This window comes from Trachymyrmex cornetzi, unplaced genomic scaffold, assembly GCF_001594075.2.
Source record: "Trachymyrmex cornetzi isolate Tcor2-1 unplaced genomic scaffold, Tcor1.1 scaffold127, whole genome shotgun sequence".
Lineage (NCBI taxonomy): Eukaryota > Metazoa > Arthropoda > Insecta > Hymenoptera > Formicidae > Trachymyrmex > Trachymyrmex cornetzi.
In genome coordinates this window covers 1,215,697-1,231,906 of record NW_017295839.1, presented here as the reverse complement: position 1 = coordinate 1,231,906, position 16,210 = coordinate 1,215,697, and the positions used below count along the sequence as shown (strand labels likewise).

The 16,210-nt window shown below is 33.0% G+C and overlaps 1 protein-coding gene across 2 annotated transcripts in view; it reads right to left on the bottom strand.

Moving 5' to 3' along the window:
• Positions 1-16,210, bottom strand: part of LOC108770477 (protein eva-1 homolog C) — a 180,193-nt gene that overhangs the window by 14,339 nt on the left and 149,644 nt on the right. For both annotated transcript variants that reach the window (XM_018522100.1, XM_018522101.1), the window contains exon 6: positions 8,564-8,782. In XM_018522100.1, coding sequence (XP_018377602.1) covers positions 8,564-8,782 — 219 coding nt within the window. The remainder of the gene's footprint in view (positions 1-8,563; positions 8,783-16,210) is intronic.

Sequence of the window (16,210 nt, the reverse complement as noted above, 5' to 3'; positions counted from 1 at the left end):
ATCTTATAGGGGGAGAGGTCATTATCTTTAATTAACGGCACGATAGAATTCACGCTGTCTTTGATAAAGTTTGCAAAGCCGTCGAGTAAAACGTGTCGTCGCCGGCGATCCATGCTGAAATTGACCTAATGAGAAAAAGAAAGAGAGAGAGTGAGATTACTTCGCCAGACGCAAAGTCAGGTTCATAGGTTTTTCATCGTTCACATATCGTAGCCTATCAGGTGGCATTAACTTTATCTGAGATTTTTTCCCCCGATAGTTCGACGTCCCCTTTCACCTTTAATCTCGGTCGGTGCACATCCAGCGCGTCCGATATTCCGCACCGCCTGCGCGATGCGCAACCTTTTCCCCATGGACGATCACCATTTCAACCCTTTTTGCGTAGATGGTGAGTAGAAAGACCCCGACGAAATCTTGATCAAAGGAAAAATTGATCCTAACGGAAGTTTTAAACGCCAATACAGATCACTAAGTGCAGCAGATGGGCGACACGTTTTTATACATCGTATCGATAAATGTAAACGAAATGTACGTACGGAATGTTCCATTTTAACGTTATCTAAATATTTACCTTTTCAAGTTTAAATTTTATAAACATTGTTACTAAGATATAAAAATGATGATAATAAAACAAATTCATTATATTTAGATTTGTTACATAAGAACTATAAATATTTATTTATCGACCAATGAGTTTCCCTCTCTTCAATTTTTCTTTACTTTGTTTAGTAGACAACGGACAGAAATCATTTGTATTTAGATGTGTTCCGTCATTTCACACGATAACTTCGTTTTTTCCAATTTCAATATTATCATGTAAGAGAGAGTTATTAAATTATAATTATATACTATCACACTTGTAATATGTATGAGATTATTAGATTACTGAATTTCATTATGGTAAATATCTTTTTTAACATGTAATAATCCAAGTATGTATGTTTGTAATTAGCGTTCCGGAAGAATAATGATATATTGTTGAATTTTATATATTGATAAGGATCCGAAGCGAGGATCGAAACGTATGGTAATGGAGTTTGTCGAATAAATTCATTTACACACGAACTACCAGTGTTTAACTCAAAAAGTCATAAATCTTTATATCCATAGATTTATTCAATTGAGTCTAATTATATCCATCTATATAAATTCATTATATTATTATTCAAAAATAAATAACAATTAATGTGTAAAAAAAGGCAAATGGACCGAACGATTATTGAAACGCAATAATAATTTAAATACGACGATTTATCTTAATAATAAAAATTTAATATAACGGCTTACTTTTCAAGCCATCTTTGGATAATCACAAATGAAATACAGAGATGTCCATTGTGCTGTCGTCTAAGAGGCAGAAAATTCCTTTTATGAGAAGAAATCACAGGAATGGATGGAAATTGTTCGATAACCAATACAGCGAACATAATTTCCATTCCAGATCGACAATTTACAAATGTAAAAATAAAGTAATCCTTGTATAAACAATTAAAATAATCAGTCAGTAATAGTCAAAGACTAATAAGATAAATAATGGCACAATAATAATAATAACTCGTCACATTATGAACATCAATTTAATAGAATTATAAAGAAAAATAATAAAAAACTTTTTGTATTAAAAATGACAATTAATGTTGATAAAAGTTGACATGCATGAATGAGCACCGGTAACCTTTGAAGAACTTAGGTTGAGTTATAGTATTTCGAAATTAAGTTAAAGGTGTAATGATATATTGGGTTATATACAACTTATCATATTAGATACACATAGAACATATCAAAATTTTTATATGAGAAGACATCAAGTTTAGTTATTCATTGATTTCGAAAGTATAAGACGAAACTTTGTAGGAGTAGACAAAGTATATAAGAAAAATCGAAAAAAGAGACGAGAGAGACTGTCGACCTTACGGAATTGGATAAGATTCGGGAATGCGTGGGCTTATTGCCTCTCGGTGGCAAGCGATGTCGACGTTGCTTTCTGCACCAGTGATAGTTTTCAGGAACGTACACAAAGTCACCATTATAAAAGTGAGATTTCTTTTGTACTCGAACGGAGTTGCAATTTAGAATCCAAATATAACGAACGCCGCACATTCACGGGTACGGCTGAGAAATTATACGATTTCGGACTAGAGCCGAGAGCAAAGAGCAGGTGCGAGCGCTCTTTTAATTAGAAGTCTGAATTATATTGCACTGATGGCGACACGTACTCCATTCAGAGGTCTTGTAGTACGGAACCTCGTGCGTAATCGGCCGGTTCCAATGTGATCTCGCAACGCTGAAAATTCGGTGAACATTCGTACCTCGAGTAAGTGAAGGTTGCAAATTTCACACTTCTATTGTGTGCGGTTCTAGCTGACCTATTTTATTCGAATCAAAATAAAATATATTAACCAGGAAAAAATACTAATATACTTCAATAATATAATTGAAGCATATCAATATTTTGCTGGAAAATTAAGTAACCTAGTTTTATTATTTAGTAGTCGGAATATTTAGTAACAAGTAAAACCATTATTGGAAAATTTCTGAGTTAAAATTGGCATAGTAATATAAGGATTAATAAAAGAGATAACTGAAAATGATTTGTGCGTTGTAAATTACGTTTGCGTGCGTTCGCACATTATCGTTATTCGACCTACAAAATGTATAAAGAATTCGCGTGACAACAATTAGCCAATTTCACGAACCGTTTCATCTTTATTGTTCAGATATCGTACTACTACTTGTAATTTACTACTTGCAATTTTCAATACATCTCTGTATATTTATTTAATGAACAGGTTGCACAAATCTTTCGCGTAACGTATAATAAATTTCATAGTAAACTTTAATACAGTATATCCATCTCTCTGTTCCGATCTCATTTGTCATTCTTTACCTTAGGACATCTTTGCTGTCTCCTCAATTTATACAGATCAGTAGAAACGCTAAACGAACGAACTGAGCGTTAAGTTTTATATATGTAACATCGTCTTCTCGCTGTCTGATTGCGTTTACACGTGACCAGGGTTCCCTCGAGAACGAAGGAGATGAAGACCGAAGAACGTGTGGACCTTGATCGAGGACGACGACGTTGGTAAGGACCCTTCGTCTTTTATACCATATTTCGAACAAATTTATCTTCTACTTGAGATAATCCACGAGATAACCTTAAGCCTATCTTCCTCTAGAAATTAAATTAACTTTATCAATTTCCCTTTATTCAAATTTTTACATTCTTGTTTTCTCTCCCATCAACGTTAACGAGAAATTAATCTTGCAAACTGATAGTTTATTTACTCTTCATTATCACGAATAAAAACACAGTTTTGAATATTTTTTGCTGCATTTCCACATCAAACTATATTTCTTTTAATTAACTATACGCTGTTAGAAATGCTTCCTTTACATGTAAATGAAGGTTCTAAACGAAATTAAAAGTAATGAATGATTTAACTAAAAACTAAGTTATAGTAGTTACTTAAATGTAATGAACGTGTACATTAAATTTCATAAAATTTTATGAAAAGTACATTAAATTTCATTACATAAATATACTCTTCAATTATAAATACATGAAATTTTTAATGTAACGTTATAAATTCAAATTGTGTAATTTAAAAGTATATTAAATTTCATGAAATTTTTAACAGTGTACATTAAATGTTAATAAAATTCAAAAACATCTCTAACAGTGTATGTCATTTAAAGATATTTAAGGATTTAGTTTAAAATCTTTCGATATTTAAAAGCAAGATATTCAGACTGGGTCGTTCCATCTTTCGATAAACCTCAGTTTACTCGTTCTCTCTCACTCTCTTTTGTTCTTCTTCTTTGTTCACTCTCTTTTGTTAGATATATGGTCACTTAGTTTGTCTAATGGTCAAACAACCGGTCTTTAATCCTCTGCAGACCACAAGGAAAATTGAAAAGACCCAGAGACAATTTTTTTACTTTGAATATTTTATCGCTTTTGCAAAAATTCGACATGCACAAAGAAATGTAAAAAAACGCTTTGAATCATATAATTGTATAACTATATTCTTAAATTTTAAAAGAGTATATATCAGCATTTTTTCAGATTTTTTAAAACTCTTTGAAAAATGCCGTTTCTTAGCAACTCAGGTAGTCTAATTAATGTCCGTTTCTGTCAATATAGTTTAGTTAATTGTAGTTTAATTAGTTTAATTTTAATCTCAATTTAATCAATTCTTCATCTTTTTCTGGTTCTAAAAATTAGAAAAAAATGAAGAGTAAATTAAATCGAGATTAAAATTAATCTATATTAATAGAAACGGGCATAAATGGTGAAATTCAGAATTCGCAGAGGATAAAAAATTTTATTATAATATACGATTATAACGTTTATAATGTTTATAATATTTTAGAAATATAAAAACAACTGGAATGTGATATCTATCAAGCCAAAACGTAATAACATTCTGCACTAATGATACATCATTATATTTTTCTCGTTAAGTTGATTATGTCGTTCACATACCTAAGTTCATTTCGCTAGACGATAACGTAATTTCAATAATCTATGGCGGGCATCAAAGCGACGCGTGCAGCGCAGTCATTACACGTTGGCGTCTCCGTGTGAAGACAATGAGAGATGAGGGTCTCTTAGCGCATCGCATTATGCACGCCTCGTCGACGAACTCATTAAAGCCACCGACCGCGCCACGTAACTGGAACCTGGAATAACCCTTCGAAAACTCGAGGGGGAAGCACGGTGAGCCTCCTCTTTCTCGCTTAGGAAAATCGTTTAGAATCTACAGTCAGTTAGTGTATACCTACCTATATTATCGTGTGAACTGTGCAATTTAGCAACATTTTATGTCATTGATACAATTATAAGAATAATTTGTTAATAATGTATAATTTGTCAACGATTTGTCTTTCTCCCATTAAATTTTCTCATCACTAAGACTATATTTTAATAATCCGATTTAAAACATTATATAAACCTATATTTACAATTATATTTTTATTCCTTCCTTTTGGATCTTTCTTATCCAACCCATTTTTTACTGTTCTAGGATTTTAAAAAATATGGAAAAATTCAGAGTTACTTTTCAACACCTCTATTACATTACCAAATAGTTTTTTTAACTCAAATGTTAAAACCTCTATTTAATAAAAATTGGAATTTGTGCAAAAATGAGGAAAAAATTTGAAAGTGAAATTCGCTTATGTCAAAAAGATCCATATTGCAAACAAAAGATTAATCAACATTTGACAGATGCTTATTATCAAATCTATTTAATCTAGATTTATTTATTTTTCTTTTTTCTGAATAATTACCTAGTACGTAGTTAAGTGATATGTGGATACGCGTGTGCTACAGTATTTTCTAAAATTAAAAGAATGCTCTCAAGGGTTAACAACAACACGTTAGAGAAAGGAAGATATTTATAAAGTTATTGACAGCTACTAGGATATTAACTGAAAAAGGTCGCGTGGACTCTATAATGCAGTAACTCTTTTAAAGAGCTCTCCTTTCTCTGTCATATGTTTAAAACTATCCAATCTATAAAAGTTCTTTTATTTTTAATATTTTTATCCTACTATATTTTTTCATTCACAGTGTTTCCACGCAAGCTTCAACGCCTTTAATTAATATTAATTCTAGCATCTCAAATTATAGTTTGAGGATATAAATACCCGAAGTACGATATTGTGTCCCGAGATTGAATTTCTCGTTTACCCGAACACACATATTTACCAAAATGTGATAACAATGTATTATATATGTATATACAATATATCATGTACGCTAAGATATTTTATTACCATCATATATCTATATTACACGTGAATTGAATACAATAGATTACCAATATATATTGTACATTTAATCTGCTTTCGAACTAATTTAGCTTTATCGGTATTTTTATCTTCGGATATGTGCTTCTGAATTCCTGTTTTAGCTAGTCTATAAATACGTAGACAAGAATATTACATAAAGATTGTAGAGATACCGAAGTAGATATTTTGACTTTCTCTCGGTAAGGTATAAAAATTTTTAACGTATATAATTTATGTCAGTGAAAATGCAACCCAATAAAATTAAATGTCAGATTCTGAATGTTCCATTCAATAGAATAACGGATGTTTCATGAATTCTCTTATACTCTATTTATCTTTGCACCTTTCCTTTATACTATTCTAATGCATATCTTTCTGTATTGCTTTTCACTTTGCTGAAGCTACCGAAGTGAATAGCCGAAGGCAATAGCGAATGATTCAACGGACCACGAAGCAAAGGTGTCAGCAAGGAGTGTTCAAGTGAATGCATATCCAATTACAGGACCGTGCCCGGTCAGGCGATCTTTGAAGCCGAACTTCTGAACCGATCGACTTACCTAATTTCGCCGAGCTTTAATGAGTTGGTTTCACCCTTCCGACCAATGAAACGGCCCGTTTATTCTATTAGTTGGTCTTAGCAATGAAATCCAATATCTAATGGATAACTCCAAAACTCTGGTATTTCACAGAGTTAGGTGTAACGACAAAAGCGAAAAAATTCTGCCGTAGCAAACTGAAAATATTTAAATGCGTCTCGAGATGCGTCCGACTATAAATATCGAGATGACTCATTCGAGTGCATTGGCCTAAATACTGAGCCGCGTCACTGATGCGTGGCGGGCCGAGCATCGAGCTGTATCACTGGCGCGACACGCCACGGCTTAAATATCGAACAAAAAAATTATGTGCAGCTGAAAGTATTAATGAGGAGGATGTTAATAAGTGATCGTAAAAGTGCATTCGTTGCATGCTAATAACGCCAGTCCTGCATAACACTCCTGGCAAATTCGTGTGAAAAATAAAAGCAGAAGAGAAAACGCTTGCAGGCGAAGTGAATATAAAGCGGCTGAATACTGCTGCTCTGCCCGGGCGTGCTTTTCATCGAGCTGGTAAGTAATTTCGTTGCGAGCATTACTATACAGGATATAAAGTTACGTACATCCGGATACTTCCGGCAGCGAGAGTGACTCTAAGACGAACGCTTTGCTTCCGCGTTTTATGCAGCACGCAATGCAAGGAGAGTGGAAGGAAAAAAAAAGCGGAAAAATGTTTCAATGTGTCGAAATGTCTCTTGACTGCTGTGAAAAGAATGGAAACGTAAAAATGGACTTTAATATGCCTCTTTATCGTGCCGCTCGTTAGCGCCGCTATAAAAAAAAAATTAATGCACAGCTCAGAAAAACAAAAAAATTCAAGCAACAATTTCCATTTGAATGTTCAATTGTTAAAATGTCATTTAAGTATAATTTATTATATTACATATTAAATATTATATTATTGTTCATACTATTGTTCCGAGCGTTATAAGCATTTGCTTTTGGCTTCACCTTTCCATTATTTCCTTTTCCACGCACATTTATGAGAAGATAATTTTATTATGTAAAAATGCGTTATACGTCGTGATAACGCAGTTGTAGACATAGTGAAATGTAAAGTATAAATGGATCCTCACGTTGATGTCCTGGCGCTCGCGCCGGGATTAATTAGTCATGGAAATAATAATTTACCTCGTCACCCGCTTGTAATTATACAATTACGCGGTTATTTATAAATGAGCAGAATTAATCAACTGCTCGGATAAAGCTCTGGAGCGGAGAACTTGCCGAAATAAATTTTCATAATCCTGACACGGAAGCCAGCTAATCGCCATTAGCACTCACGCGTATTACCTGAATGCAACTTCCGCCTGATAATATCTAATATATACGCACGTCAGTTGGTGTGTCGAAGACAGATCCATCATGAGAAAAACAAGCATGCAAAAATACGAACATGCAGAAATATATAATAATATTTGTATATAATATATACAAAAATTTCGTATGCCATTCACAAATTAAAACATCTTGGAATAAAGAGAATATATTTATTGCGGAATAGATGGAAAATAGATATTATTTTTAAGTTTACTTGTTAAAAAATTTTGCATGAGCAAAAATAACTCTGCTACATTTTCAGGAATAAAGTAATGTAATAGGATATATGTACATATACATATACAGCCTTGACCATAGATATAAAACACCCTGAATTTATTGCATTTTATTCCAAAAAGGAGGTAATAAAAAGCAGGACTAATACGAAATATTAAATTATTATAAAAATAAATATTATTTTTCAATAAATCTGTTTTTAATTTACTTTTTACTTTTTATTATATAAAATAGAACGTTCACGTGGATTTGTGGGAATACTTTTTGTATTGACCCTGCTATATATTCTTTATATTATATATAATGTAGAAATATATTATTAAATTTTTCCCATTTTGAAAAAAGAAACAAATTTGTAAAAAGAATTTTCCTCCATGTACAACAATAAAATTATATAGAAAATATTTAAAACCTACTTAAGCATTAAAATGTGTAATTTAGTATCACTGATTTATTATTATTATCTTGCTCTCGTATGGAATATAAAACGTTAGAAATATATATATATATATATACATACATACATATAAGACATGCAGTAGAATTTGATATAATACCACATGCACTTATCTTAAATAAAACGAAAAAGCAATGCGCTAGATAGAACTCACCGTCGTTGTTGGTCCGTGCACGAGGTGGAGATGAGCTAACGGTTGGAAAATTTTTAGAGACGTTGTCGCGTGGTGGCGGCTGCGGTCCTTCGAGATTTGGACTAGGACTGAATTCAGCCCTGAAGTCCGCCCTGTCGAATCCTTCCTCGAACTCTTGCATCACTGCCTCGTCCGGCTCGATACCGCCCTCAAATTGCTCCCGTAACACCGACCTCGGAACTGGAACGGAAAAAGAGATTTCAAAGTCTGCTCGCTGTGTAATGGACTCCATCAATGACACATCAAATATACATAGAGGTACGCGTTTTGTACAAGATTGCCGATATAAGGAAAGAATCCGTCGACGACGAGAGCGATAAAATCATTTCCGCGTCGGTATTGGTTTCCGTTAAAAGCCTGCGATTGACTGAAATTTGAGACGGAGGGTCATGCATGTTTCATGAGCAAAAAATTATATAAAAAAAGTAAAATCCGGACCTATCCAACTATAGGTCCAACTTATAATTAGTTGATAATATCAAGTATAAGTTTTGCATGATTATTTAATGGTATAAAATATAAGTAAGTTTTGCATGTTTTTATATGAAATTACGGAAAGATGCTGCAACGAGCAGACTAGATTTTATTATATATTCAACAGCTCATTTACGAGTGCATAAATGCGGAAAATGCGAAATCGTTCGATCGTTCGATGCATCTTACCCTTCAAGAATTCTCGTAGCATCCTATTCCGCGCATTCTACGCGCATTGCATTCAGGCTAAGTTCGTACGAATTTATGCGATGGCTTCCAGAGCGCTCGTTCTAAATGTACGTAAGAGCAAGGATAAGCGTCGATCGGATCAAAATGTATACATAAACGTTATGCGTGTGATGGCAAATAAATCCGCTTCAAGATATATGCGAGCGCAGTGGTTAATACCCTACCAGTAATAACATTGCATTTGCGCACGTTGTGTATCGAATCGGAATGAAATGCTACCGATCGTTGTAAGTGATACGCAATCGTTATCGTGCTTACACGGTACTGCCCATTTTTCATTGCACGTGCGTCGCCGCGCTTGCAATAAACCTCGTGCCCCGCTAGGAGTATGCTCGTGAATTCGCGACATAAAATAGTTCCGTTGCGTGGAGCGAGCGCGCGAAATACGTTTCGAGGTAAAATGTGGAGATATACATGATATTTTGAGAAGTGACATCAATCAATTGACAATTTTACGAGCAGCAATTGTGAATCATGCAAAATCGTGCAATCGTCTATAAGTGTGTTATATGCCTCAAAACCACGATATATAGTTTTTGAGATTACATTTTTTTCCAATTAAAACCTAAATGTGCAAAGTGATCTAGATTAGAATTACGTCTAAACTATAAAACGGTTATTATTTTGCAAGTAAGCCAAACAAAATTAATGAAATGGAATTTGCAAGGGTAAATTTTTTAATCTTTGAATCCTTTTCCTTCGATAATTAATATGTACATGCTGACACTTATAAACTGGTTTGTGCATTTATAAATTAGCTTGTAAATGGCTTAAATGAAATTTTCTCTACAATATGGCGTTTCATTTGTTTCAACCTATTCGTTGCAAAATAACCATTTAGTTTAGATACAATCCTAATGATCACACGGTATATTGAATTCCCACGAATGTGTTTATAATTTTAAAATATAAAATGTCAAAAATAAGAAATATTTATTATACTTTTAACTTTAAAAGCTTTTATAATAGACTTGTAAAATTCTACAAATATGTGGTATTGTACCTCAGCGGCAGAGAGAGAGAGAGAGAGAGAGAGAGAGAGAGAGAGAGAGAGAGAGAGATGTAAATTACGTTTATTCATACTCAACTAATATTTTTCAATTTTTTTGAAAAAGGAGTTAAAAGCATCAGCATTTTTAATTTCTACTCAGTCTCGTATATCTTTACCTTCTTTCTTAAAAAGCCTAAAGCTTTTAAGAGAGCCCAGGACTTAAGAGAGTTCTAAGATGTTCCAAGAAAATTTCTTCATGCTGATCAATACACTGTTCTAAGAACGTCAGTTAGTAAATTAACCTGTAGGATATTTACTGAGACACTGCGCGAGAAAAACACGTTGAACCTCTCTCATGAACTCTTGCTAGCTCTCGTTTTAAAATAATTTCCGTCATTTCGCCGGAAAATTTCCGTATAATAATCTAGAAGCGCGCATAGCACCGACCCGTTCACCGAATTAAAGGCAAATGACGCGACTACATAAGCGAGCGAAGTGGTGGGTACTGCGATGTAGCTTGTTTACTGCAATTAATAATTGTAATTTAACACCAATTCTGCGGCAGTACATGCCGTAACGGGTTACACCCGGTCTTGGCGTTGGCGCCTGGCGACCGGCGCGTTCGTGCGCGCGGAACGCTCATGATGCTTTAAACCGAGCGAATACATTATGACCCGCGTCCACGTATAATGGAACGGAGAAAATGTGGGGGGCGGAGAAGATGCTGTTGTGAGCTTCTATCGCTATTGCCGCTGGTGCGGTAACATTAAGCGCGAAGTATTGCGGAAAAACATCATTTTCCTTAACGCAAAAAATATTAAAATATTATATTCAGTATTAACAATGGCATTCGAATAGGAAGTAATTTTAAAATTACCACAATACAAATGAGTAAATTGTTTAGTAACATGAGTATCAATTTTTATGACTGCGAAATTTATTCTGTTATACATATCCGCTCATACATACATTAAGAAGTAAATGCATAACTGTAACGCTATTATCATTTTCGTAACTTTTTTTCGATAACGATCGTCACTTTTTTCTGTCTGTAATGATAACAGTAACGTCATTGCATTTTTAAGATAATTTAGTCGTTACTTTTATTGTTACTTTAATCCCTTATTATCTTTATAATTATTCAATAGATCGCTTTAATGGAAATATTTTATAATAGAAATTTAAATATCCAAAAACGTTTTGTACTTTATACCTTAAGCTGTATTCTGATAGTCACTGCCAATACTGAAAATCTGTAGTAGGGGAGACCTGGGCTGGTTGTCGTACGGGGTTGATTGTCAAAATGCTTATAACTCAAACAAGACACGGCAGAAAAATCTCTTTTTTTTACTGTAGATAGCTGATATAATATTAATTTGTTGTGTAAAATGGTTTGCACCACAAGCATTGTATATATTATTTATAGCAATTTTTGAGAAAATGAAGTTGGTGAATAAATTTTTATAATCACCTATTTTGTTGTCTAACAAGTCTTTGGCATTATTAATCGTAATATCCCTATATTCATAGAAAATGACATATCTTAGAAGATCTTTGCTACAATTAAGTAATCATTATTCTGACTAAGTTTGTGAATACAATCTCTTTTATTAAAAATGGCTATGTGGGGTAGATTGACCAAAATGAGACGAGGTTAGGTGACAATTAATTTTAATATCTTTAGAGGAATATTTCATATAGATATATGTTTTTTCATTTTTCATATAGAAACTATGGTACAAAAACAAATTACGTATTTTATGATTAAAATAACTATTTTATTTGTGTTAGTACTATAATTACTATTATTTCTCAAAATATAGAACTGAATTAAAATAAAAATTGTGTTTTTTATATGTGTTGCCATAACAAATATGCTACTGCCAATCCTAGAACGTGTGACAATCAACACAGAACACGGGATTAATTGTCATATTTTCGCAGCTTCATTTAAAATTAAATAACTTATTTTTATGATATGATGAATTCACGAGTAATATTTTTTTTAATATCTAAAGAATGTAGGTATATTGTAACGTATATAATATTTCAAAATCCAACATCCACTTTTTTCTAAAAATCAATAATCAAAAACTGTGACAATCGGCCCCGATCTCCCTTATATATGTAACGTAAACTGTAAATTTTCATATTGACAGTGAATATAAGAATGCACTATTCTAAATAACGACATTACTGTTTAAAAATAACGTTTAATAAAAATTTTTAATAAAATCTGCATTTGTAAATTATCGAAGCTTCTAAAGATAAGCATATATTAAAAAATAAAAACATTAATATAAAAAATTATCGAAGATTTATTAGATATAAAAGTTTAATATAAAGAAAAGCTTGCTATAGACTAACTTAGAATTTTACGTTTTAATAGTGATTTTCACTATTAATATTGATTATTAAATAAAATTTTTTAATTTAAAATCATACTTTACTATGACAAAAAAGTAACGAAAAAAAGTAACAAATCGAACGTATTACTTTTGTAAAGTATCGCGTTACCGCTATTTTTTTTTAAAGTAACTCGTTAATATTATGAAGTAACTTCCAATCCTGCATATATATTGTATTCAGCAGAAAAAGTAGCTTTGCAACTGTTGTACAATTCTTTAACATGATTGGTCTTGCCCTTAGTTTCTCACTGGATCTAAATGCATAAACCAATCATGTTAAAAAATTTTTACAACATTGGACAGCTGTTTTCTCTGTTAAACGCAGTCAATACTTCTTTATAAATGTTATATCAATATAAAAATTTTAGCGAATTGAAGAACACGATAATGTACATTTACGTAAATTGTGTTTCGCGACTTTTTATTGGTTTGTCACAGATCACAAAGAGATCAAAACTTTTTAAGATAAATCAATTTTCTCATGCAAGGAAGTTCAAGAACTAATAATATTAATTAATCATATCACGCGATTCCAACTCGATGTACTTCAGTACTAATACTTACAATTTACATCATTAATTTATAAAGAAATAACGGAGTTTTCTAGGTATAGAAACACAGTAATGACGCATTACGACTAAGGTGTAGCTTACTTATGGCAATTAATTACAGTAATTTAACGCCAATTTCGCGGTACGGCTTGCCGTAAATGCGGGTTAAATTTACTTTGAGTCGGTACACCGAAGCTTTAATCTGCGTGGATATATTAGAACACCACAACAAGCGAGAATAATATAACAAAGGAAATACTCCAAGAAGATACGCCATTGCAAGGATACGCAAATTGATGCAATAATTACTTATCGCGTAATCGTCTAATTTTGTGTCGACAATTATTGGCGTTGTTTTACAAGTTTACGTCATGTCTACGAAAATTAAACTTATTAGTGCGATTAACAGATATCAGTCGTCTTGATAGCCGAGTAAGTTAGGTTTGGGAACACTAAAGCTCGTTAGCGCATATAGCATAGTTATCATTAGCTTAACGCGGGTCGTCATAATAACGCTCTGCTGCCACGTTCATCGGGATACAGGATAGAGGATGTTAGCCATGGTCAGCAGCAATAATAATGAGAACCAGCAATTTGCGACGCGCGAGGCTTTTACCACTTCGCTGCTCTCTTGAGGGAGCATTAATTTATTATCCTGGAATTGTCATACTTGTGTACATAGATTGTACCGCTCGCATAGTAAAATGTTAACGTGTACATGGAGCAAATATAAATTAACCGCGAGTATTTAATATTACGCTTGTGAAACTCCGCGCCGTATCTCAATTTTGCTGCTTGTATTACAATCTCCATCAAGTAACGTAATATTCTTAATGAAAAACTGTGCAACTTTAAATTAATAAACATATGTATATTTTTTTCTTAACATTATTTCGAAACGTCGCGAAACCAAAAATAGTAACGTTTTGTATTAATTCTTAATCTTAATTTTGCAAAAAAACTATTGAATATAAAAATAAAAATCTACTGAGATTTGCAAAAAGTTGTCGGTAATCAGTGTATTGACACGTGCATTGCTTCGAGTATTATTTCCCCTTACCAAAGATCTCTAAGTTTTTGTCAAATCAGAAGTCGCAGCGGATGCCGCAGCGATAAAGTCTTTAATGAATTCATCGTGTAGAAGACTGGAATAACAGCAGAAGGGACCAGGATAGCAATAATTGTTCCCCAAAGTCCTATCAGTGAGATATATCGTGCAGACCTTGGTAAGACTGGAGACATCCACAAATTTTACGAGTCTCTACGTCGCGACGCGCTAATAAGACCTTTGTATCGCACGAGGAGTTCTCTCAATCTTGCTTGACGCAAGAGCTTATGTAAGTCGATGGAATGATGAAAGGAATTTTGAGATCAGTTTAAGCCCCGCTACGAGCTACTCGTCGACACAGAAGCCAAAAGTGGTACAAGTGGCAGTAAGACGCGGATTTACATGGAAATGTCTTCCACCTGAACGACTTTTCATTTTCGATGGCTAAGTACTGTACAAGGAAGATCACCAACTATTCCTCTTTTCAAATAAAGTGTTGAAAACTTTACCGAAACTACAGTAAATTTAATTATGGAACAAACTAAGCGCTCAACAAATCGAGTACATTCATATTATATCAAAGACGTTTGATTGCGTTAAATAATGCCGAACAAGAGAGTAAAATTAAACGGAAAAACAAATTTTCAGAAATATAGAAACGCAGCAAGAAAGACCTTTTTTTTGAAAATATCGAATATTTTTGTTAGAATTTCTAGTTTTTATTGAATCTATGTTCACGTATGAAAGTCAATGCGTTCAATATAGATATATTAGAATGAAGCACAATGGCGTTGCTATCGAAAAAAATTTTATCGCAAACTGAAAGTGATATGTTATGATATACGACTTGTTAAGCCAGATCCAGGCCAGATTTTTTCATAGAACTTGAATTCTAAACCACACATCAAAGTACTTCAAATATTTTATAAAATCTTGAGAGTAAATATCCCACCAATTACAGCTTTAATTAAAATTTTCTCAAATTAAAATCCACTATAGTATAATTGAAAGCTAAGCTTTCTTTTCACTAAAACTTAAATAACTTGCTAATTAAAGCAATAATAACCTTTTCCTTAACAGAAAAATAAAACGCCAAAGTTAAAAAAATTTGCTATCGTTACAAATGTTAAAACAATATATGCATTAAAATATTACGGCATAATTATATGAATAACAAAATAGAAACACCTTATTTTTTGTTTTTTTCTTTTTATTTTAAAATGTTCACATTTTCTAGAATAGGAAATTGCGCGGATATTCATATAATGATCGCTTTGCAAATGTATTCTGTGGTTTTTTTTTTATAAGCGGTAAATGCAACACATTCATTATTGCAACAAAGCCCCTCGAGATATTCTCCGTTGTTCACGTACGTATATACATATTTGTTACGGACACCAAACATATTCAGCAAAATCGAATCAGTACGAGACGAGCGACGCCTGGTAACGTCAAGCACGTAGATGATCTCGAATGGGCAGCAGACTGAGTTTGAACTCACTACGTCTCTGAAATTAGGAGCGTATGTACGGAAAGGATGCTTCGTTTGCATCAATGTTATAGTTTCCAGTCGGATATTGCATAGGCACGTCGCTTCGCACACTTCGTGTCTTTATCATCCGTTTCGCTGTCAGCAACGACGTAGACACAAAACGATCACTTTAATAAATATTTGAAACTTTGCTGGGAACACGTATCTTCCAATTTACAGCGTGACGGAAATATTACTGAGGGTTTCTCTGCAAAATGTGTTATTTATGGAGACGAAGACGAAATTTCGTAATATTCCTAGTAATATTAAACAGATTTAAATAGCATATATATTATACGCTAATAAATTCATAACGTCAAATTATACCCAATTTGAGTTGTTTTCAATCATTTCTA